The following is a 22,203-nucleotide window of genomic DNA, read 5'->3' on the forward strand; positions in this document are numbered from 1 at the left end:
CCAGCACCAGCACCAGCACCAGCACCAGCACCTGAGTCTGCCCAGCCCAGCCTATGCCAAGCGCTAGGAAGAACCCAGTGCTAGCGCTAGCCCCAGCCGGCAGCAGCAGCCCGTTGTCATCCCATGTGCAGATCCAGGGGCTCATGCCCCCCCCCCGCCCCCCTGTGAGGGCTGCAGGGCTATGCCAGACTCCCCCCAGGGGGAGCAGGCCCCTGGATCTGTGTGCAGGATGACAGCATGCTGTTACTACCAGCAAATGTACTGGTTTTGCTTTGAACAGTTAAAGGTGCAGTTTCACAAAACTCCCTGCACCTCTCATTGAAGCTTGGTAGGCTTCATGCCCACAGAAGGGACTACCATCCCTGCAATTTTCATCCAAATCAGGCAGGAAATGATAAAATTATAGGCAGTTTCATGATTCCCCATTATAGCCTATGGCAAAATGTCGAAAAGTATTGAAACAGCAAAACAGTTTCGACAAAGCAAAACAGAACAGTGCTTCGAAACAGCAAAACAAAACACTGCCCCTTCAAAATGGCAAAGCAGAAGTAGAAACGAAACAGTGCTGTTTCACACAGCCCTAGTGGACACCCAGGTCTTTTTGGGGAGAGGTTAGCGCATGGTGGTGGGCTGGCACTCCAGGTTTGGGCCAAGCTACTATACTGGCTCCTGGAACACAGCCCAGATCATCTGGAACAACACCAGCCACGCCACTCATCATCATCCCAGGTGAGGTGGATGATACGAAGCAACGAGTCCTGGCTGCTGGGGCAGACCCACAAATAGTACTGCTAGAACCCCAAAGTTCATGGATGGTGGGTACAGCAGAGTCCAGATGGCTATCACTATCCCTGCCGAGGTCCAGGAAGTGGCCAAGGGGTTGGTAACTGATGCAGGGGCAGTGAGTGGCGCACAGGCTGGGCCTTGCGTGCAGGCCCACAGCCATGCAACTGTGGGGGGAGATGGGATTGAGGCCCATCAAGGCCAGGTGGTAATTGGTGCAGCTCAGCAAGTACAGGGGTGAATAGAATCCCACGACACTGGTTGGTCGCTGCCAGGGGCTGGGCAAGGAGCAACCATGGTGCACTGGGCATGGGCTCTGGGGACAGCATCCTAGAGGGCAGTGCCAAGTTTTGGGTGGAGCAGTTCTGCTCTGCCCAATGACAACAAACCCTTGGCTATTCCTGTCCCTGAGATGTCCTGTCCCCTGAGCTCCAGGACTGAATCCTGCCAGGATTCACCTCTGGGCACATACACATTTGAGTTTGTGACTGAGACTGGAATGAATTATCCACAGGACAACCCTCACACTGGCAAAAGGCAAAAGCAACCAAAGCGGACAGAGGTCAGGAAGGAGTCTGCAACTGAGAGCACGGGGCAGAAAAGCAGTGGGGACATACCTCTGAGAAGAGTCAAGTCCCACTAATGCTGTGAAGGAGGGAAGGGCTTTCCCTAGTCAATATATCACTCCTGTTGCCCACGAGTCTCCGAGGCCTGCAGACCCCAGCACCCTCCTGCTTTCTCCATCCCAGACAGTTGGCAACAGACAGAAAGGCCCCAGCCTCCATGCCCCAAACAGTGATGCCTGGGCCACTAGCAATGGCAGTGCAGGAGGCATTAACTTCCCCAAAGCCAGTGGCAGCAACACCACACCCTTGAGCAGCCTCCCCATACCCCACCCTAGCCCATCTGGCTAAGACTTTGCTCCCCACTGCTGTCTTTGGTTATGGCCAGGACCTGCTCAAACATCTCATGTACTGCTCTTGTCTCTGAGAAGCTGAGTTCTGCAGCTGCCTCTAGTGCAAATTGTTGGCTTCTGTCTATGACCTCTGCACCACCAGAACCCAAGACTGGGGTGTCTGGACCATGCCCCTCCTGTTTGCTGCCTGGACTGGGGGCTGCCCTGGGCTCCTATCTTAACAGGAGGCCCCAGGATGCAGCCCCAGCTACTTCTGTCTGAACACACTCCCCTGACTTCTGTACATCTGAATGGCTCAGGACCTGCCAAGAAGGAAGGTCTCTCTCCCTGCGCTTCCCCCTGTCTAGGGTTAGCAGGGGTGAGGGTAGCATCTCCCTGCCAAGGGCCAGTGCCCTGGGAGTGGCAGGAATCTCTGGAGCAGCTGTGCAGCAGGATGTGTCCCCAAGACAATCATGGAGCCAAACAGCTTTGTAATTAGCAAGGCTTCAGTATTTACAATACATTATAAAATGCTGCATTTCACCCAAAGTATGCCTTCATACTTTGCCCGCCCTTCCACAGGAGAAACAGGACCTGTCACAGGCTGCACCTCCTTCACCTCCACTACCCCATTTCACCCAGGAAAGGGACTCTACTGCCTCCTGGTCATGTGTTCCTTCAAAAGGGTAAGGTCCTTCCTGAACAGCAGGACATGGGAATGTTTCAGGTCTGACCAACTCCTGCTCCCAAGAGTTAGCAACAAACCCCAGATTATGGTGAATCCTCTGGAAGGGGATGGAATTGGGAAGTCACAGAGATATCTGCCCCAGAAAGGGTTCTGGGCCCTTGTCTGCTCCCACTGCACAACTCTGGAGAGGACACAGAAACCAACCACAGGGTTACTATGTTCAGGTCTGGGGCTTTAGTAGCTCAGAATGCATTATAGAGAAAACTCTGAAGGAAAGGAGGGCAAGGGGAGCAGCAGGCACCCACTGGTGCAGAGTTCTGGAGAGAGGATAAGAAGCAAAACCTGCCAAACTGGGCTCAGACGGTGGCAGTAGCAGCTCCTTGCAGACCCTACGGGCATAAGCAAGCCTGAGAGAATGGTTATGAGATGGGGAGGAAAGGTGACATCAGGGTGAAGGGAAGGGAATGCTTCCCCAGCCATAAACACCCTCCTCCCTGCAATTCAAGAGCCTCACATACCAGAACGCTGGGACCAGGAGGGAGGACAAAGCTGGGAAGTGGTGAATGACAATGTCTGGGTGTCATTTGGATCCAGGTGTCTTGGGATGGCACCCTGTTGTGAAGCCATGTCATCTCCCCCTGAGAGCACTAACTGCTGTTAGAGAATGATGGGGAATGCACAAGCTCCAAGGCTGATGCAAAGATGGTCTCCTCATAGGTTTCCTCAGCATCTGGACTAGCCACTGCCTGAGGTGTTTCCTCTCAGCATTTCCCACTCCCTCCATCCCCCAAACAGTGGGAGCCAGCCTCTGGGTCCCTTTGTTCTGCTGTGCCTTTCAAGGGCCTTCAGTCGGGTGAACTCTTTCAGCAGTCCAATAGCATGAGGCTGCTTGCCTGAATGCAGCTACTGGTGGGTGCTGAACAGGTGGACATCCCTAAGCCCCCGCTTCATTGCCTGTAAAACTATGGATGCTCCCAGGTGTGGATGGTGCCAGACCTGGCTGGAGGATTGAGTGAAGTTCTTCACACACTGTAAACACTGATGTGGCTTCTCCTCTGGGTAGATGAGCTGGTGCTGCTGAAGGAGTGGCAGAAGCTTTTCCAACACTCATGGGACCAGCATGGCTTCTCCCCTGTGCAGATGCGCCGCTGTTTGGCCAGGTGGGAGAAGCATATAAAGCTCTTCCCACACTCAGAACCCTGATGTGGCTTTTCCCCCATGTGGACGCACTGGTTCTTGTACAGGTGCGAGGAGCTGGGGAAGCTCTTCCCAAACAAAGAGCACCGACGTGTCTTCTCCCCTGTGTGGAGGCACTGGTGCTTGTCCAGGTGGGAGGAGTGGGTGAAGCTCTTCCCACACTCCGAGCACTGATGTGGCTTTTCCCGTGTGGATTAACTGGTGCGCAGCCAGGTAGGAGGAACGCGTGAAGCTCTTCCCACATTCAGAGCACCGATGCGGCTTTTCCCCTGTGTGGATAAGCTTGTGCTGTGCCAGATTGGAGGAGCGGGTGAAGCTCTTTCCACACTCAGAGCACTGATGTGGCTTCTCCCCTGTGTGGATGCGTTGGTGCTCAGCCAAGTGGGAGGGACGGGTGAAGCTCTTCCCACACTCAGAACACCGATGTGGCTTCTCTGTCATGTGGGTGCGCTGGTGCTCCGTCAGGTGCTCAGAGCGAGTGAAGCTCTTCCTACACAAAGAGCACTGATGTGGCTTCTCCCCTGTGTGGATTAACTGGTGCCGGGCCAGGCGGGAAGGGCGACTAAAGTTCTTTCCACAATAAGGACATGGATGTGACTTCTCTCCTATGTGGATCTGCTGGTTTTTGGCCAGATTGGAGTGAGTGAAACTCTTACCACACTCAGAGTACTGATGCAGCTTCTCTCTTGTGCACAAGCACCGATGCCTGGCCAGGTTGGAGGGCTGGCTGAAGCTCTTCCCACACTTGGTGCAGTGGTGTGGCTGCTCTCCACTCTGAATACACTGGTGCTGGGACAGGTCTTGCCAGCACATGAAGTTCTTCCTGCACTTGGTGCAGCATTGTGTCTTCCTCCCTGAATGGATGTACCGGTGCTGATCCAGGGAGAAGGAATGGGAGGTCTTACCACAAGTGACACCACTGTACTGATGCTTCTCCCCATTCACATGTTGATTCTTAACCAGGTCTGAGCTGCACACAAAGGTCTTCCCACATTTAGTGAGGTGGTTGGGGAGCATTCCAGAATGGATCTTGCGGTGAGTAGCCAGGGTTGCAAGGCAGGTGAAGCTTTTCCCACACTTGGCACATATATGGGGCTTCTCTGCAGTGTGCCTCATCTTGTGCAGAGCCAGGAGTGATGGGCAGTTAAAGGTTTTCCTGCACTCAGAGCAAGGGTGGGCTCTCTCCCTGTGCTTGGCATTCAGTTCCTGCTGTCCTCCGAGGTCCCCCCCGCTACCTTGGTTTGGATGCAGTGTCTCTTTCCAATGGGTCTTCAGGTCTCTCAGCTTCACAAATTCTTCCCTACACCCAGGGCTCTTTCTGGGTTCTGTCCCTTTTCCACTCTCACAACCAACAGGTGATGGTACCTGTTTCACTACTAAGTTCTCCTCCTGCTTTTCATGCCTCCCTTCACTCTTGTGCCATGGGTCATTCTCAGGTCTCAGGGAGTTCATCTCACCTAAACTCCCTGGAGATGACTGTATTGGCTCCAGGTTTGCAGGACCTTCCTCAGAAGCATGCTCCTCAGCTCTCCTCAGCAGCCACGTACCTCCTGCACGGGTAAGAGAAACTCCAAATTAGTCCCTGATCTTTTGGTAAGGACAAAAAACACGTATCCCTTCGATGGAATGGGCCTTAGAGCAAGACTGGACCTTGGCACATGGATTTTGTCAAGAAAACAAGGTCTTCCTTCCAAAACCCCAAGTGTTGAGTGTGAGGGAGGGGTGGGTCCCCGTACCAGGCTAATGCTCCCTGCTCAGTGGATTTCAGAGCCAGATTATCAGGTTTCTGTCCCAGCTGTCAGCCCCAACACCTCAGACCCTGCTGGGAGAAATACATGTGGGACATTTATATTAGGATAGTATCTGAATGGCTTAACGCTCTAATGGGCTGAGGACAAGACCAGAGGCATCTGCTTAAAAGAAGTATGAGGCTCTCTAACTGCTGCTTTATCTCACAGCACTGGTGGGCCCAGGGGGAGATGATGCCAAGCACTCCACCCAACTGAGCTCATGTGCTCCGGAAGCCAAACAGCATTGGTGAGATGCTCTCTAGTGCTCACCCTTGATCTCTGGCAGTCCTGAGATCAGCATATGGATATAAAGGTGAACAGCCTCACAGTGAATTTTTGGGGCTTATCAGCCGGGGTGTGTCGGAAGCACTGCCTTAGACTAGACCACTGCATTGGACTAGGTGTTTCTATGCTACACACATCGGTGTGTATGTGTGACTAGGTGAATAGGTGATTAGGTGCTGCTTCTGCTTGGTAGGAAAGCCAACATGTTTCATCCCTCATACCTCCAAGAAACGTTCTGGGAGGGAAGGCTTTAGAGCTGTGGTTCTCTCTTCTGAAAGGATCAGGGCTGTGCTTCCTACCTGCTTGCAGGGCAAGGTCTGGTGCAGGGAATGAATCCATGGCACTTCCCTCTGCTGACAAGTCCCAGGTGGCCTCCACATCACAGGAATCTGCACAGGGACAAATACCTTGGTACTGACTTGCACGTGGAATCTGTGCTGAGTCCCAGGCTTTGTGACACTCAGGGTCCCAGAGACGAAACAGAAATGGGGAGATCGTAATGCAAACCATGCAGTACTCACTTCCCCTCTTAACCTAAAATTATGTTAATCCCAATCACCCCATGAAGCCATTAAATGGAGCCTAAGACCATGATCAAAACACTTCCTGGGTTCCAAGTGACTAACCAGGAAAAACCAGAGGCAGCTCCAGGTTCTCTCTTGTCCAGCAATAACAGCTACACAGAACTTCAGCCACCCTGGCTTATTTCCATGGGTAACTACAAATCCTATCATCCCTGAGAGAGGGTGTTAGAGAGGTATGGCTACCTTGGGCTGGGGAATCAACTCTTACACTGCTGAGCAAGGATGGAAATTTAAGATCATGGTATCCCAGAAAAACCAGATCTGTGCCTAAAAAAATCAAGACAGCAAACTCCATTGTCACCTAACAGCAATAATCAGGGGGACAAAAAGGAACAGATGCTTGTTTCCACTTTGAATTTCATGGACTGGGAACCACACCTGCCTGGACATATTACAGCAGAATGTATTGCTACAATGGCAGCACAGAGCAAGTCTTCAATTTCCAGGCACCCTGTCACTCCAGGCATGGAGCATTTCTGAGAGGTATGTTGGGTGGAGGAGAATGCCACAACTCACCTGGCAGCAGGTCCTCCAACCTTAAGATTTTCTCACGGTCCTCATCCTCACAGACCCAGAGCTCCACCTCTCCTTGCTGGATGCGGCAGATTAAGTCAGGCGTGGGACCTCGATATCCTGTTTAGGGCAGTGGTTAAAGAGTGTTTTTGACTGGCTACTGGACAGAGAATAACAAACCATGATTTAGGGAATGGATTAAATGAACTCAAGGATTCTACTAGGATCTTGATGGATAAGGGAGGGTGAACATATAGAGTGAAAGAGAAGGCACTGCAGGGAGAAGCCTTCAATAGATGATGGTCCTTGTCACCCAGGTGGTAGAGAGAAGGTCACAGGAAACAAAGCACCAACCACTCCGAGGTATAAAAAGGGTATGAAACTTACAGTCACCAATGACAGGGGTGGTGATACAATGATCTATGATGTACTAGAGCACAGAAAGATAGAGCTTTACTGTTTTCAAGGAACCAAAATTAAGACACTGGACACATTTACAGACAGATAACATCTATCTCATCAGTGTTATTCCAGGCAAATAAGTGGAAATGAGTTATTTTGCAGTAAAGGTTTAAAGTGAGGACTCATAGCAGTGAAAAGAATCCATGCCATATGGCTGACAATGAAAATTTTCCCTGGGAAAGAAGGTAATTGATCAACAGGATACATGAAAAGATGATTTTAACGTAACTGTAGATGGAACTGAAGCAATCATCCCATCAAAAGGGAAGATCATCCCAGAAGGGAAGATGAGTATACAAGTTGGCAAATACTGCAGGATTTAAAATAAAGTTCCTGGGAGTCATGGAAGAGGACAAAAGAAGGCAGAAAGAGACACATTTTACAGCACCTGAAAGCCCATAAAGTAGAAATAGTCTATATTATCTTTGCTGAACTAGAAAATATATATCTCCCTAAGGAAGTCCCTTGGGGGAAATGGAGGAAACAGAAAGCACCAGAAAAGCAAACTGGTCTAGTAAAAGCCAAGTTCCTCAAACCTACACACAAGCCAGAACAAGTCCCTGTATTAGAGATCCTCTGGAACTGGAAACTGGCTTTCACTAAGCCCTGCACCTAACCATCTTTTTATCACAGTGATGGGCACCTGATAAGCAGGATTTTAGGAGGAGGAGAAGAAAACTCTTAAGAATGGCAGAGTGAGCTTGAGTGTACAGGTCTCAAAGTAAATACAGCAAAGCCACAATCTGTGGTCTATGGAGATGAAGATGAAGATGTTAGGAAGGACTGCGGATAGAAGCTTCCAGTAACTGCTTTTTAGAAGTACCTGGGTTGCATCATGTATAGGGGTGCTCCAGTAGAGATTTTTGGTGCCAATACCAATATCTGATTTTTAAGAAGGCATATCTGCTGATACCAATCCGAGTTCGGATATAGCATAAAGAGCCGCCTCCACCTGGTAAGTCCGTTGCGGTGGAAGAGGAGGGGGGCAGATCACACCCCCCGCCCCGTTGGGGCTGAAGGAACGGCTTGTCAGGTGGGGGGGTGGCTCCCACTGCTGCTTGCACCCTGGGAGAGCAGGGGAGGGGGCATGTGCCCCCCAGATCTGCGTGGGGAGAGCGAGCGGGCTGCAGCTGCGGGCTGGAGCCAGGCTCTTCTCACTGGGGGCTGGGCTGGGACAGGGACTACAGAGGGGGCTGCAGCTACCCCAAATTTTGCTGTGGGTTCCTGCCAGCACTGCCACCACCGTGCACCCAGCACAGCCTGGATCAACCCCCGCCTCCCACCGTGCACTGGGAAGAGCCGGGGTGCACTGGGTGCACAGCAGCAGAGGCGCTGGGAGCTATGGCAAAATTTGGGGTGGCTGCAGCCTCCTCCATAGCCCCTGCTCCAAGGCCAACCCCTGGAGATAAAAGCCCGGCTCCAACCAGTAGCTGCAGCTCACCTGCTCATCCTGCACAGATCCGAGGGGGCACATGCCCTCCACGATGCAAGCAGCAGTGGGAGCTGCCCCCGCCACGAGTTGTGCCTCCAGCTCCAGCAGAGGGGTTGATCTAGCCCCCTCCTCTTCCACCACAATGGACTTACCAGCTGGAGGCAGCTCTCCAAGGTGCAAGCAGCAGCAGGAGCTGCCCCCTACCCCTGGAGCCATGCCTCCATCCTGCACCCCACCCAGGCAACGCCTGCCTCTGCCCCCTCCCTCACTGTGCAGGGGTGGAGGTGGTTGATCTGCTCCCCCGCCCATGTCCCTTCTCTCCCTCCACCGCTTCCACCACAACACTTACCAGCCAGAGGCAGCTCTCCACACTGCCAGGCTGTGCTCCTCACTACCCAAGTACTGTGCTGCTGCGTGCACGCGCTGGCATTTATCGGCCAAATTATCAGCCCCATCAGGCCAATAGCCAATGCAGCCAATTTCCTTTATATTATGACCCAGTATCGGACTGATGTATTGGTGCACCTCTAATCATGTGTACATGTGTCACTAAAGAAAGAGTTGAAAGGAAATTCAAATTCTAGATGTTGTAGCAGCAGAGGCTGATAAGACTTCCACTAACTTCCACAGAGTTGTAAGCAAAGGAGCAAAAAGGATTTAGATATCACTGTATTATACTAAGCATACTAGGATGTGTTAAATGGGTTTGGACATGAAAAACTAGGCAAAAGAGGGAGGAAATCAGAATAATTTCCCAAGGAAGAGATGTTAGTGAATTTTTATGCACAATGAATTGGAGATAATATGAACATGCTGAGAAGACAAAGAGAGATTATGTTGGCAAGAAACTGCAGAATATGGAAGCACCAGGTGTTTCAAGAATGGAGAAGATGCAAATGAAAGTGGCTGGATCAAATGAAGGAGGATACATTAATATGAAATGTGAGAGAAAGTCAGATCACTGAGTGGGCAGTGGGGAGGAAGTGGACTTAAACCACCAGACAAAAGCTCACAAGGATGAGACTGCTGAAAAACAGGGAGAAGACAATAAATTTCAGAGTTCACATAGCTCCACAGAAAAGCAAGAACCAGAGCTTTACCCAGGGAAACAAGGGCTTGGTAATTCCTCAGCATCTGGTCCTGGTAAAGCACCTTGTCTTCATCTTCCAGAAGCTCCCATTCTTTCCTCGTGAAATGTAAAGCCACATTCTCAAAGACCTCCCAGAGCTGCAGTCACAAGCATTATACCATTAGTATCTCCTGTTCCAGCTGCCTCCAGCCCCAACAGCCCTATCTGTACTCACTCTGCACTACAAAGACTTGAAGCTTAGCCATGACAGGTAGGGGTACACAATTCCCCATTATTCAGCTGCCAGTTTATGTGGACACAGCTCTGTGGGTATAGGAATTAATGGGTCTGCCTAAGCCTCTCTCATCCTGGGAGACAGTGCAGCTAATTTTAGTTGGCACTGATGACCCAGTGGAGACTTTTGTACAGATGCACTGAGTCTTCCTGGGGAAGCTATTTTCATGGCAGTGACATGCAGGGAGATCCCCTGCCTGGCAGTGGGAACAAGAGGAGTTAATTCTTTTCCACCAGACACCACCTCCGGGAATTCCAGAGCCTGGCACAGTAAGGTCAGGAATTTTTCTTCACTTCCCATGTGGCTTTGGGGTGGGAAGCTAAGAGCCTAGAGTCTAGGGTCAGGCTGGCTGGCCCCATTCAACACAGGGGACCTCCCTGATGCCTCACCTGAGCAGGGGCTTCTGTAGACATCCCTGCTGTGTCTGGCTGAGGAGTAGAAATGAAGGGATGGGGAAGGAGGGGAGACTGGAAAGGGGAACATGGATCCCCAAAGGCTGCAATAAGCTGGGGCAGGCTGGACTAAGTGCAAAATGAGTTTATTCTTCCATTTCTTTTTAAACGTGGTTTTCAAACTCCAGGAACTGTAATATTGTTGTCTCTGGAAATGGAGCCACATGTCTGGACTCTAGTGGGCAAAGACACCGGTAGGCATGGAGGGGGTTTCTATGGATGTTATCAGCTATGGGGGCTGTGTCTTATCTCCCCATCAAACACTGGTATAAAGGGACATGGAAAGATATTAATTTCACTTTCTTGGGTGTTGTGCAAATACAGACTTTTCTTTATTCTTACATACATCTACTTCAGATATGGGGACTCCCTATAGATACCTACACATGGCAACACCATGGGCATGCATATGGCCTCCACAATATGCCAATATTTTTATGACAAACCTGGAAGCCTGTTTCCTCCATAGTTGCATCTCATCCCTTTCATATACCTAAGGTACGTCAATGGCATCTTCATCGTATGGATAGACGGGAAGGAACCCCTAGAGAAATTTCACCAGGATTTTAACAACTTCCACCCCTCCCTCAGATTAACACTGGAATATTCCACCCAGCAAATTCATTTCCTAGATACCAAGATGAAAGTTTGCAATGGTTACATTGCCACCACATTGTATCAGGAACTCACCCACTACCACAGCTAGCTTTCATCCTAAGCACACCATGTAGAGCTGGGCTTTGAATGATAGATCTCACTACATTATCTGCTTCAATACCTCCCACCCATTGGGATGCATACCTTAAGGGCCCAGACCAGAGAATCCTACAATTACAATACAATCCCAAAACTGTAGTCACTGCAAGTAACAAAGCCAGACTCAGATCTCACTCCAACTTGCTGTAATACCAAGACAAAGAGTGCCACTGCTACTGCCACCTAAAGCCCCCAGCTCAAAAACCTTGGACAATCATTAATGACCTCCATCCCCTCCTGGAAAAGGAGGGAATCTTTCACTGTAGCCATGGGGAACAAACTAGTCCTAGCTTACAGGAAGCTCCCCAACATCAAACAGCTTCTCTCAAGCAACAGGCTACCTAACTCCCATTCTCACCAAGGCACCAGGCCTTGCAATGGACCCAGATGAAAACTGTGCTCTCTCATCAATACATACCACATCCTCAGTAATCCAAATAGTATGGATTATACCATCTGATGGTCATTCACCTCAAACCCTACCCTTCTCACCTAGGCCGTCCTCTACTTACAGTGCTCCTCTGCTGTCTATACTGGCAAATGGTGCAATCCCTACAGAAAAGACTGAACGAACCCCAATCTGACATCAGGTCCAGGAAGACACAAAGACTTGGCAGGATACTTAAAGCTCCCTGAACATTCCATTGCCGACCTCAGAATAGCTGCTCTTTAGGTGTGCACCGATAGAGATACGGGGGGGCCAATACTGATAGCCTTTTTTTAAAGAGGCATATTAGCCATTACCAATGTGATTTCCAATATAGCTACATGCAGCTGGTAAGTCTGTTGTGGTGGAAGGGGCGGAGGGAGGGAGGAAGGGAGGGAAGGGGTGTGGGGGGGCAGATCAAGGGCCTCGTGGTGAGGGATGGAGTGGGGCTGGGGCTGGGGCAGGTGCTGCTCGGCTGGGGCAGGACAGAGCCACGTCTTGTCCGGGGGCCCTGAGGGGTCTCCCATCACTACACATACCCCAGGAGGGCACAGGGAAGTGAAGGGCATGTGCTCCCCAGATCTGCGCAGGGTGGGGCGAGCTCAAGCTGTGGGCTGGGGCTAGGGATGCCCCAGGCTCTTCGCAGCGGGGGCTGGGCTAGGCTGCGTCTGGGGCAGGCAGCGGTGGTGCTGGGAGGGGGAGATGGGGCAGAGGGCTATGATGAAATCTAGAGTAGCTACATCCCCCTCTGTAACCCCACTCCCAGCACTGCTGCCACCTGTCCTGAGCGCAGCCTGGCCCAGCCACCACTGGGAAAAGCCCGGTGCTGTCCTAGCCCACAGCTGCAGCCTGCTCTGCCCCACCCCGTGCTGATCCAAGAAGCACATGCCCCCCACCCCCATGCTCTCCCAGAGTGTGCGCAGTAGCCAGAGCCCCCCTCCCCCTCAAGACAAGCTGTAACTCTGTTCTGCACCTGCTCCACCCTGGCTGGGCAGCACCTGCCCCAGCCCCACTCCCTACCTCACTGCGGGGGGCCTTGATCTGTTGCCCCATGCCCAGTATCTTCCCCCGCCCCCACAAGAGAATTAGCTGCATGAAGCTCCCCAAGCTGCTGAGCTGTACTCCTCGCTGCCTGCATGCTGCGCTGCGGCTGAACACACACGGGCATTTATTGGCCAAATTATCGGCCACATCAGGCTGATTTCCAATACACTCAATTTTCTTTATGTTGGTCCTGATTCGAGATTGGACCAATCTATCGGTGCACCTCTATGGCCCTTAATCCAAAACACTTTAAAACAAATGTGAACATGGAATTGTGCCACGGTAAATCATCCACAGGTTGGATTGTGTTAGGTACAGTCAAAATAGGGACTATAGATTTTTATCTGATTACCTAAATCAGCTTTTGTGTCCCCTTTGTCTGTGGGGGTGTCTACTTATTTTCCCCTTTCCCAGCACTGTCCCATATTCTAAAGACTCTATTTGACAGTCTGGCCTGTGAATATCCTTTCATTGCATCTAAAGAAATGAGTTTGGGCTCGTAAAAACTTGTGCTATGCCTCTCTCATACAAATAGTTGGTAAGGCGCAAATTTATCCTGTCTTCTGCCTGATCTCAGACTAACATGGATAACTAGCAGCCAGGTGTGCTGCTCACTCCTACCAAACTGCCTGCCCATGAGATTCCCCAGGCATGAGCTGGGCTGGAAGACTCTGCTGGCATCCCCTCCAGAGACCCTTCATGCTTGGCAGTCCTAGCCAGGCTGGAAGAGACTTGCTGGGCTCAGCTGTAGAGACCATTGCCCCATGCTTCCTGGTGCTAGTTGAGTGTCATGGTGTACCCAGAGAGACTCTTTTTTGGTTCTTCAGGTTTTAAAATGTTCTATTTGATCAATTCCTAGAAGCAACTGAGGCTGCACTTCTCAAAGAAAAGGGAGCCATGGCTCCATGGACTCTAACCAGGTCTTCCAATGCCAGCAACCCTAGATATCTGCATTTGAAAGAGAGTTCCTGCTAATACCAGCTTGGAGTGGTTACAGCCTCTGTCACAAATGAAGCTTCCTCCTGTCATTCTTCAAGTCTCTCCACTACCCAAGACTCTTCCCTGCACCCCTGACTTGTCACCTCTGCCCCAGCTCTACTCTCACACCAAACTGAACCTGGCACCTTGCTCACCTCCAACGTCTCCCCCTGCTTTGGAGGCCTGTCCTGCCCCTTCTGCACTCGACCTGGCTCTGGTGTTTCGGAGCCCCTCTCTTCTAGTCTCCCTGGGGAAATCCTCAGCAGCTCCAGGTTTACAGGCCTTTCCTCAGGAGGCAGCTGCTTAGCAATACTCAGGGTTCCTGCACCTGCAGAGTGAGGAAGAGAATGCACAGGTTAGCCCTGCTGCTGGTGTCATAGGGAAAGCTCTGCAAGCCTCCTGAACTGGCCTGTGACTAAGACAGCCGGAGGCTTCAATGTGTGGAAAAAGGGGGGAAAAGGAATACTCACAGACCCACAGCTCTTGCTCACAGACCACCACAGGCACAAAGCTAGACATGGGACCCAGTAACATGTCCAGTGCAGGATGTTGATCAAAACACCGTTTCAGAGCCTGCGGGTACATTGCTCCCTGGGAGAAAAGCTCAGGGAACACTGGTGCAGTGGCAGCATCCACATTTTAAGTAGTGGGGGAGGGGGAATGCAAGATCAGTATGCTCCAGGATATGTGAAATGCTTCCATGGGCACTAGGAGAACAAGAAAACCCAACCTGTTGGAGCACTGAATCTATCAAAATGTTCTGGGAGAGAGATTTCTCCACTGATGGACAGTGCCTCTTACTGCTGGAAAATGGGAGAACCACTGCTCCCTACCTGCTCCTGGGGAAGGGCCTTGTCCAGGGCACCAGTCTGAGGAGCTTTCATCTGCCGACCAGTCCCAGGTCTCCTCTGTTTTGGGGGAATCTGCAGCAGGACAGAAGCTTGACGTTAACTGTACATGAACCAGCCAAACATCACTGGGGGAACATATTTCCCTGACACCTGCACAAAAGGATCATGGGGAAATGAGAACGGGGCAAGTAGAAAGAACATTGATCCTTAGAACATCAATTGGATCAAGGCCCAACCATGAAAAAGCATTTTTCTGCTGAAAACTGCACAGATGCAGTGAGAAAGAGCAGGGGCCCTCAGCCTGGATACTGCCCACCCACAGAGATCAAAGCCCCACCTCAACTCCAGCTATATAGTTATAAATACTGCAGCTGTGTCACAGACAAGGGCCTCTCACCCTGAATGCAGGACAGCTACTCAGGTACCCAGACCCACGCCCTGGCCTGCATCTAGTATCTTACCTGCCACTGGCTCCTTAGATTTATTAAGGAGGCAGTGGGTACTGTCCAGTTTGCTCTGTTTAGTGTTCCCCCCTGGAACACATGTTCTGAATCTTAGACCACTAGAGATGTAAAATTCCCAGAAATTTTGAAGCCATGGGAAAAAAAGAATGTTTTTTCCCCTGGTTTTTTTGTTTGTTTTGTTTGTTTGGGGCATTTGTTTGTTTTTGGGGGGAACAAAAACAAATTTGGGGGAAAAATAGAAATATGTGCAATACTTATTTTCCTAGCCCCCTTTACAGATCTAAATTCACTTTGCTACTTTAAGAACATAAAATGTATTATGTATAACTTGGTTTGCTCATAAAATTATCATGTTCGGTATATTTATTAAAGTAGTTTATTCAAACAAGTAATACAAATTTACAAATTGAATTTACTTCAAAATGTTTTAAATTTCTGTTACAAATGGAGCTGCAAGCTGCTGAACTCTAAAGAACCTAGCATCTTAGTGTTTTCCAGTTTGAGAAGCAGGAAAAAAATAAAATTTGAAAATAGAATAAACCATCAACACTATAGTAAAACAAAGGGAGTTATTATGTATTCTGGACTTCCTCCACAAGGTCAAGCAGATACTAAAAGCACTCATTTTTAGAAAAGAAGCTGAGAAAAAGAGAGAAAAAAAACTTATTGAATACAAATTTTGCTACATGAAAATTTGTCTAATCAGTCTCATTTTCTGAGCTATCACTATTATCAGTTTCTGCTTCTCCTGATTCTTCTGATCCTTCATTTTTATCTTTATGGACTTCTGAAAAGTAAAGGTTTGCCCAGATTGAGACAAGTTTCTCTACTCTTTCATATGTCTGTTCAGTCTATGTGAATATTTCCAAACGTAGACCAGTTTCTTTCACATGCTACAAAAGATGGAGACACCTGAAGCAGGCGAGAACCAAGAGGAGTCAGAGGCCATGTTATGCAAAGGCCTTGCCACCACACTGCAGGAGGGATATACTTGGTAGAGTACCAGACTACATTGCTGGACCGAATACCTGAAGATGTTCTGTATGCTGCAACATTTGAAAGTACCTTTCCAACATCAAGCCATAAGCATGTTGCTTGTTTTATAATCCAGTCAAATGCAGCAGCAGTGTTATCATCACTAACACTTCTGCCTTTGAATCTTGGATCCAAGAGATTTGCAACAGCATGAACTGACTTGCAACAAAAGTCTTTCTGTCTGTTAATAAAGTCTTTCACTTGATTTTCTTTTGTACTTGTAAGCAAAGCTACACTTAGATTCTCAAATCTAGTTTTTATCTGGGCCATTTAGTAAGGAATGTCTGACAAAAGTGCACCTTCTGATTCAGATGCAGTGACTGCTGAAGAAACTGGCTTTCAAATCTTCAAGAAGTTCTGCAGCTAAATCCAGAAGACACCCTCATCAAGTACAGTGTTCCTTACACTTCTGGGTATTTTAAGATCCTCAGTTATTACTGTTTCTTGAAAAGCTTATTTGTTTTTTAGTAAACTTTCAAATCAGATCACCACTCCACCCCATCTAGTTTTATGACCGTTTGAATGACACCATTTTATTCTTTGCGTTCTTTTCTTCCTGATTCTTCTTAAAGACTGCAGCTACAATACGAGTAGCTTTTACATGTTTTATAACTTCTTTTGCTCTTCGATAGATCTTTTGCAGTGTCCAGCTTCACAATGTTATTAAGAAGCAAGTTTAGCCCATAGGATGCATAACCTATTACAGTAATATGTGGATAATTATCCATTATGATTTCCCATGCTGCTTTCATGTTACTTGCATTGTCAGTCAGCAAAGCAAATACTTTACCACTCCGAATCTTCTGTAGGACTTCACATATTTTATTACTGATATACTCTGCAGTTTGCCTGTTCTCTCGTTTCAATACTTCCATAAAAAAAATGGTTGAGGTGTTGTTATCACAAAGTTTATGATTCCTTCTCCCTGTACATTTGCCCATCCATCTGTAAGTACTGGAAGACACAGTGCTTTGTTAATTTTTTCTTGCACAGATTGCATTACATATTCATATTCTAACTCGAAAAGAGGCTTGCTTAAGAATGTCTGCTGGGCAAATGGTATGATGGTCTTAGTAATTTAAAAGCTTCCTACCAGTAGGTATTTTCAGTTATTGACAATGGCGCCCCAGAAGAATATATTGCTCTTGAAAGAGCTTGGTCAATTTTTTTCCTGATCTTCAGGTGATTTGTCTACAAATTAAGATATTGAGAGTCTTCGGTATGCAGCTGGTTGCAATAGTTGGTTACTTAAGAATATTGATTGGGCAATCCTTTGTGATGCTGATGTTATAGAAGCAGCAGCAGCAGGAATTCTGGATCAAAAGTGTTGGAAAGAGCTACTTGCACTTTCATCATCAGGATCTACCTCCTCCTCACTTATACCCACGAAGGATTTTTTAATGTCTGCAGGACACTTCTTACAGACAATGTGCTTGGTCATCCTAATATCATTTGGAAATGCATATTTCATTAGACAGTATTTGCAAATCCTATTTTTTTTCCCTCAGAATATCTTGTAGTGTGGAAATCCTTCCATATGCTAGAAGTTGGTCGCACCACTTTTCTGAGGGAGAAAAAAGAAAAACGTAATTTAGTGGCTAGCTCACATATATAAACACTAAGCTACAGCATGTACAAATTTAGTAATGGATGGAGGAGAGGCCTCCTCAGAGTTAACAGTGAACAACTTCCCTGCCCTGCAAGCCTCACCTCACTGCTAAGGTTGGGTGATGCATCACAAAACATCAGATTAGTAGGAATTCAAGTATGCATTACATAGTTTATGAAAATATACTAATGCAGCTAAAATATAGTTTAATGCACTGAATTCAGATACATTTAAAACTCTTACCTTTCAATAAAGAATTATGCTTTCTTTTAGTTCCTTTGTGCTGCTTCTGCACTTCTGTGGATCTCAAGGTTACAGGGCCAGGAAGAGCAGGTTCCTTCCAACTCCAAAACCTTTAGACTTGCTCTGTCTCCTCTCCTGAGGCTTTTGAGCAAGCAAGGCAATAAGCTCCTTCTTTCTAATCTCTACAGGAACAAATGGATGCTGCTGCCAATGTCCATGCCCAGTCCTTTGAGGTCTAGTCAGGAGGACAGGAGCAGACCCACCAACCTCTAGATCAAAAGTCAACAATAGAGGGAATCCACAAGCAAAGGCACTAAATCAGGGGTGGGCAAAATGTGGCCCAGGGGCCAGATGCAGCCAGCCAGGCCATTCTATCCAGCCCACAGGGCCCCTAAAAAATTTAGAAAATTAATATTCATCTGCCCCTGGCTGCCTATCATGTGGCCCTCGATGGCTTGCCAAAACTCAGTAAGTGGCCCTCTGCCCAAAATAACTGCCCGCCCCTGCACTAAATCCTTCTTCCTCCTCTTGTGAAAATGGCAGTGCCCCCTGTGGACAGAAATGCATCTTGCTCTTGCATTTGAGAGTTGTGCTATACCGCTTGGCCTCGGTGTACAGGAATTGTAATGATCTGATTTGTAGATAATCTTACATAGAAGTCTTCCTATTACATAGTTATTAGAAAACATTTTGGGGGAGTAAAGGGTAGTAATGTATGAACACCTTGTCTTAAACATTTTATTCATCATTCTAAAAGAAAATATTCATAAGATCTTTTTTAATTTTTTCCAAAGATTTAAAGTTTTTCCAGTTTTTCAGAAAAACAAAAAAACAAAAAACGTTCTCAGAAAAAAGCAGGAGAAAAAATGTTTTTCCCCCAAAAATTTTTGGGTTTTTTTCCAGGCCTTCACATCTCTAGAGACCTCTCTCCCATCCGTTTTCTTTTCAGTTGCCCCCCAAAATCAACTGACTATACCTGATAGCCAACCCTAATAACCAGAAGGGGTTGGGCGTGGGGGGTAACCATTTCTCTGTGAGTATCAGCGCATGTTAACCTTATATGTAAAATAAGCTGGTAAGGACCTGACTCCTGGTTGGGCAGGGGCTCCTCTTTGGGGATACGAGGTGGCTTGTCCCAAGGCCCAGAGGTCTCCTTCTCTCCTGCCTCCTCCAGGAACACATCTGCAGGATGGGCCTTTGCCTGCTCCAGCCAGGAATCACCAGGTTCCTGCAATGCCCCAGTGTGCTGCATCTTCTCTGAGGACACCTCCTCGATCTTCACATGCACTGTGACCTGGGGCCAAGATAAATATGCCACTGGGAAGCCGGAAACATCCCACAAACACATGGAGGTGGGGATGGCAGCATCGATGATTAAACTGAAATAAATACACTCACCTGGAGCTTCTCATCCTCTGCCTGCTCCAGCTCAAACCCCTGGGCCAGGGCCACTGCCTCAGCACATGTCTCCACACTGTGCCCCCACTCCCAGCTCTGCATCTCCTGAGGCAGGATGGCCAAGAACTGCTCCAGCACCACCAGCTCCAGGATCTGCTCCTTGCTGCGGCACTGAGGCTCCAGCCAGTGGCAGCAGAGTTCCCACAGGCGGCTGCAAACCTCCTGCGGCCCCTCGGCCTCCTGGTAGCAGAGGCCCCGGAAGCACTGGCGCCAGGTCTCTGGGGTTGGGAGGTGGTCCCCTGGTGCCAGCAGTGTAGTTTCCGAGAGCAGCTTGACATCAGAAGGCAGCTGCACGGCCTGTTTCACCTCCTGCCCCTGGATCTCCTGGCTGTGGACTGGCTCTGGCATCTGCTGCTTTACAGGCTGAGGTGCTGACTGCCATGGGGATGCCCCGCTGGCCCCAGCCTGGATGACACGAGGGACTTTTCCTGCTCCCTCAGCTCCTTTCTGGAGACCTCCTGGGTCCTGCTCCTTGATCTTCACCCCGGGCTGTACCAGGGCTGCAAAGGGAAAGTCTACAACAGCCACCTGTTCCAGCTCAGCAGCCATTTTCTCCTCTAGAAGAGCCCTCACCCCAGCCTGGGCTCTCACTCTCCCTCTGCTTACGCACGGCACTAGCCAACAGCGTCTGGTCTCCTGGCCAAAAGGAGACAGCACAGATCTCACCACGTGATGGGAGACCCAGGACCATGTCCCCGTTGCCCCAACGCCCACTGATTTTCACCCACCTTGTCCTTGCTTCCCCTCCTGCCCTCATGCAGGCTGCCAGGACTGCGCTGGCTCCAGAAATGCCCCTTCCCATGGCTGCCTCAGCCTCATGCCCTGCCCCACCAGGAGGGGCAGACAGCCTGGGAGAGAGGCTCTTCCCAGGCCTCCGGTTTCTCCCAACAGCCCAGACACCAGCACCGCCTCCTCACCTCACCACATACCACCCCCCAGTGGCCCCACAGCAGTCCTGCAGCGCTCCTGCCCGGCCCCTCCCGCACCACCTGCACTGACCCCAGAGCCCCCCAAACTCCCCACAGATTCAGCTCCAGTGTTAGAACAAGTCCCCACCCCGGTCTTCCCGCGGCAGGGCGGGGGTCTCCGGACAAACGAGGGCCCTGGCCTGCCCGCCTCCCCGCCCGTGCCCCTCACTCCCCGCCCGCAGCCTCCCGCCCCGCAACGACGCCTCCCCCGCTCCCGCCGCAGCGATGCCCACCCCGCGCCGGCCGCGAGCCCCTCCACACGCACTCCCCGGCGCCGCGGGAAGCACGGGCGCGGGCGCTGAGGAAACCGCCCGCCTCTGAGGCCGCAGCACGTCCGGGCCGCAGCCCCGCCCCCCGCGCGCAGGGGCGGGCGGAGGCGACTGCGGGGTGGTGCCTGCGGGACAGGGCGGGCTGTTTTTTATTACTATTATTATTTTGGGGAGGAAATTTGTGTCGTGTTCCAGATTCACCGGATCAAACCCGAATCCGTTTGACTCGCTCGAGAACCACGTGTGGCCCCGCGGCCACGACCTCGGAGGCTGCCCTGGCCCTCGCCTGCCGTGCGCGTCTGCCAGGACCGCAAGGCCGCGCCCCGCCGCTGCGGGCAGGAGCGAGGCCCTCGGGGCAGGGATGGGTCATGTCGTCTGGTGCAAGCTTGAGCATCCCTGGCTTTTGTGTGAGAAACTGGTGTGAACCAGAGCGGGGGGCGGGGGGGGTCTAGGAGGAAGCCCTAAGGAGTGAACAAAGAAAGTGTGAAGAAGGTTGTGTGAACAGATTAATGTACACCTTCAAATCCTCAGTTTACATCTTTGCTGACTGCCTGTCTTGCATACATACCAGCCCAGCCTTGGGTTTCTTTGCTATTCACTCCACCCAGGAAGATCACACACCAACTGCAGAGGCTTCCTCAGCCTGACCAAGGGTTTTTAAACCCAAATACTTGCTAATTTGTTTTCCCAACTATTTAAGTTGGTCCAATAAAAGATATCAGATTCACCCAAAGAACCTTGTCTGCCGATGTGGTGGAAGTTTTTTAGGCTGATCAAACCGAGCAGGACTGATTTCACAGAGGAGTCGGGCTGGAAGGGCCCTGGAGATTGCCTGGGCAAACCAGGGAATCAAATCTGCAACCTTGATGTTATTAGCACCAGGCTGTAACTGTGACAGGCTGAGCTGTGTTGATGAGGCAGGGTTGCTAATACAAGCTGATCTGCATCCAGCGAGCACAGGAGAGCTACAATCTCACTTCTTGATACCGAAGTTTTTTTGTTCCCAGAAAGTGTCCTTTAGAAACTTGGAGTTGTTTCCAGTAACTGTCACCCAAAATATTCTACTGCCAAGGAAACCGAGGAGCAAGCACTTGAAAGACAAGGAATATTGCTTTCCTTGCACAGAAACACACCATTTGTGTCATGCCCCAATGACCAGTTGCTATAAAAGTGTTTCTTTTGGCAGAGAAGCAAGAGCTCTGTAGTGATGCATGTTCCCTGGGCACAGGTCACAGCTGCAGGCGTGGAGAGGGACTATACAGACAGCATCAGCTCTGAGGATGGCACTTTTGTCCCAGTCTGACCTGGCCCAAAGGGCTTGGGGTTAGGGCAAATGTCACTGCCATGTGACTCTCCCCACCAGGGCTTGCCCTGGGGCAGCTGCTCCATGACACCAACCTGCCTGTTCCTGAGGCTGCCCCTGCAGTGCCTGGGCCAGGGGCAGACACTGCTGGTCTCAGCTGCATGCCCCCCCAGCTCTGGCTGGGCGGCTGGGTCTCTCCTGCCATAGACAGTAAGTTTCTGAGCTCCCTATTTGCTGCTGTCCCTCCCCCTGCCCTGGAGCTGCCTCCCCTGCAAGCCAACCTCAGACCCAGCTTCCCCATGGGTTGCGGTGAGGCCTTCTGTCCTGGGGTCCGCAGGCGGGTCTATTTGCTG

At 50.1% G+C, this 22,203-nt stretch overlaps 2 protein-coding genes and 1 long non-coding RNA gene across 3 annotated transcripts; all 3 read right to left on the reverse strand.

Annotated features, from left to right (window-relative positions):
- Positions 1–3,542: 3,542 nt before the first annotated feature.
- Positions 3,543–13,800, reverse strand: LOC109318980 (zinc finger protein 708-like). The gene is made up of 3 exons (XM_019548493.1): positions 13,797–13,800; positions 4,173–4,436; positions 3,543–4,088 (listed from the first exon to the last, which is right to left on the reverse strand). The coding sequence occupies exons 2-3, from the start codon at positions 4,374–4,376 to the stop codon at positions 3,558–3,560; spliced, it is 735 nt and encodes a 244-aa protein (XP_019404038.1). The 5' UTR covers positions 4,377–4,436; positions 13,797–13,800; the 3' UTR covers positions 3,543–3,557.
- LOC109318979 (zinc finger protein 18-like) lies at positions 4,465–19,918 on the reverse strand. Its single transcript, XM_019548492.1, is given in 9 exon segments — positions 4,465–4,502; positions 4,505–5,113; positions 5,938–6,057; positions 6,739–6,855; positions 9,730–9,856; positions 13,806–13,981; positions 14,484–14,573; positions 18,936–19,146; positions 19,251–19,918. Coding segments are annotated over 9 exon segments (2,097 nt in total). The 5' UTR covers positions 19,860–19,918.
- On the reverse strand, positions 17,503–18,186 carry LOC109318982. The gene is made up of 2 exons (XR_002103365.1): positions 17,853–18,186; positions 17,503–17,564 (listed from the first exon to the last, which is right to left on the reverse strand). It is a non-coding gene; the product is annotated as an uncharacterized LOC109318982 (long non-coding RNA).
- Positions 19,919–22,203: the final 2,285 nt, after the last annotated feature.

The sequence above is a fragment of the Crocodylus porosus genome, unplaced genomic scaffold (assembly GCF_001723895.1).
Source record: "Crocodylus porosus isolate Cpor-Errol unplaced genomic scaffold, CroPor_comp1, whole genome shotgun sequence".
In the NCBI taxonomy this organism is placed as follows: Eukaryota; Metazoa; Chordata; order Crocodylia; family Crocodylidae; genus Crocodylus; species Crocodylus porosus.

Excerpts from the sequence above, each read along its gene's own strand:
- LOC109318980 (XM_019548493.1), bottom strand. The coding sequence starts at position 4,376 with ATGTGCTGGCAAGACCTGTCCCAGCACCAGTGTATTCAGAGTGGAGAG. Across the intron at positions 4,089-4,172 it reads CCAAAAACCAGCAGATCCAC|ACAGGGGAGAAGCCACATCA; the intron begins ATAGGAGAGAAG and ends CAGTTAATCCAC.